We start from the raw sequence: 1,338 nt of genomic DNA, 5'->3' as shown, positions 1-1,338 counted from the left end.
ACATTCACAAACTCCCCACGAATTCGTTCCAAAACACCAGCCGAACATATACAGTGTTCGGGAGCATTCTAGCCAGATCAGGGTCACGCCTAGCTTTTGTATATGAGTCAAAACGAATTTGAGTCAAATTGTAGCCGAATTTAATCACTAAACACTCTCCAAACACTGCTGACTTATAATTACCCCGGGACGGTTGCATCTGTTTTGCTGACTAACAGTTGAAACCAGCGTGATCAAACTTCCCTTTCATGTTTGTTCAAGATGGCGGCCAAGAGCACACGTACGTGATTTGTGCTCTCATGATACCGGGTATTTTCCATTCAATTCGTCCATTTTTGTCGATTGTTTAAGGCATATTGCCACTGTCTGCTCATCTGAATCCAATGCCGGATAAACAGCAGTCGAAAAGGAGACGGAGACGTACCACGGAGAAGTCTTTGGGTCAAGAATCAGAAGTGGACAACATGGAGTCGACCCAGGTGTCTATGAGTGCTATCTCAGCCCAGCTAAGGGAATTCGCGGCAAAGACGTCAGCAAGCTTCGAGAAGTTAAACGTCGCAATCTGTACCCTAAGTGACGACATGAAGTCGCTACGTGAGGAGGTGGTTTCTGTAAAACAGAGCGTTTCCTTCGCTCATGAAGAGATCGGCGAGTTAAAAAAGGAAACTACTTCTAGTATCGCGAAGCTGGAAAAGCGTGTTAACGAACTAGAGGGCAAGCTTTTGCTGTCGGAGCTTTATTCCAAGAAGCAGAACCTTCTTTTCTGGGGAATTACTGTGGAAAAGGAGGAGAACGTCATCGAGAAGGTCTATAAATTCATGGAGGAAAAGTTGGGGATGCAGAATGTCAGAGGCATTCACTTGGTAAACGTCCACCGGCTTCCAAAAATGCGCGGTAACCCGATTATCTGCAAGTTTGTCTCGATGTTGGATCGAGACAAGGTTCTGAAGCACGCCTATGGTTTGCCACCTAAGTCTGGCGTTGGTGTCAGTGTCCATCTGCCCGTCCCCATTCAAAAGGCGAAGGAGCAGTTCCGTGACGCGTTTCGTGACGCAAAGACGAAGGATTTGAAGCCTAAGTTTAAGATCGACGGCGTCACAGTGTACCTCTGTATTGCTGGTGGAGCCATGTTCAAAACGCCTGAGGAGTACTTCAACCTTCCATCTTAGGTGACTGTATGCCTGAACTTGATTTCTGTAGTGAACTTTTGTTACATTTTCCTTCATTAAAACCCGGTATTATAATGGTTCTGATCCGCCAGTCTTTTGACCATTGTTATTATGTTATTATGGTCAAATGATGTGATTACCTTCTTAGTGAACCTGTGTTTAGTGTTTT

At 45.1% G+C, this 1,338-nt stretch overlaps 1 protein-coding gene across 1 annotated transcript; it reads left to right on the top strand.

The window, feature by feature from the left end:
* Window positions 1-273: 273 nt before the first annotated feature.
* Window positions 274-1,318, top strand: LOC109467714. The gene has a single exon (XM_019765761.1). It carries the CDS (start codon window positions 384-386, stop codon window positions 1,167-1,169), a length of 786 nt encoding a protein of 261 aa, XP_019621320.1. The 5' UTR covers window positions 274-383; the 3' UTR covers window positions 1,170-1,318.
* The last annotated feature ends 20 nt before the right edge of the window (window positions 1,319-1,338 follow it).

Source organism: Branchiostoma belcheri, unplaced genomic scaffold (assembly GCF_001625305.1).
Source record: "Branchiostoma belcheri isolate BF01 breed outbred unplaced genomic scaffold, Haploidv18h27 scaffold1888, whole genome shotgun sequence".
NCBI lineage: Eukaryota > Metazoa > Chordata > Leptocardii > Amphioxiformes > Branchiostomatidae > Branchiostoma > Branchiostoma belcheri.
The sequence above is the reverse complement of the archived record's forward strand: the minus strand, read 5'-3'. Positions and strand labels throughout refer to the sequence as shown.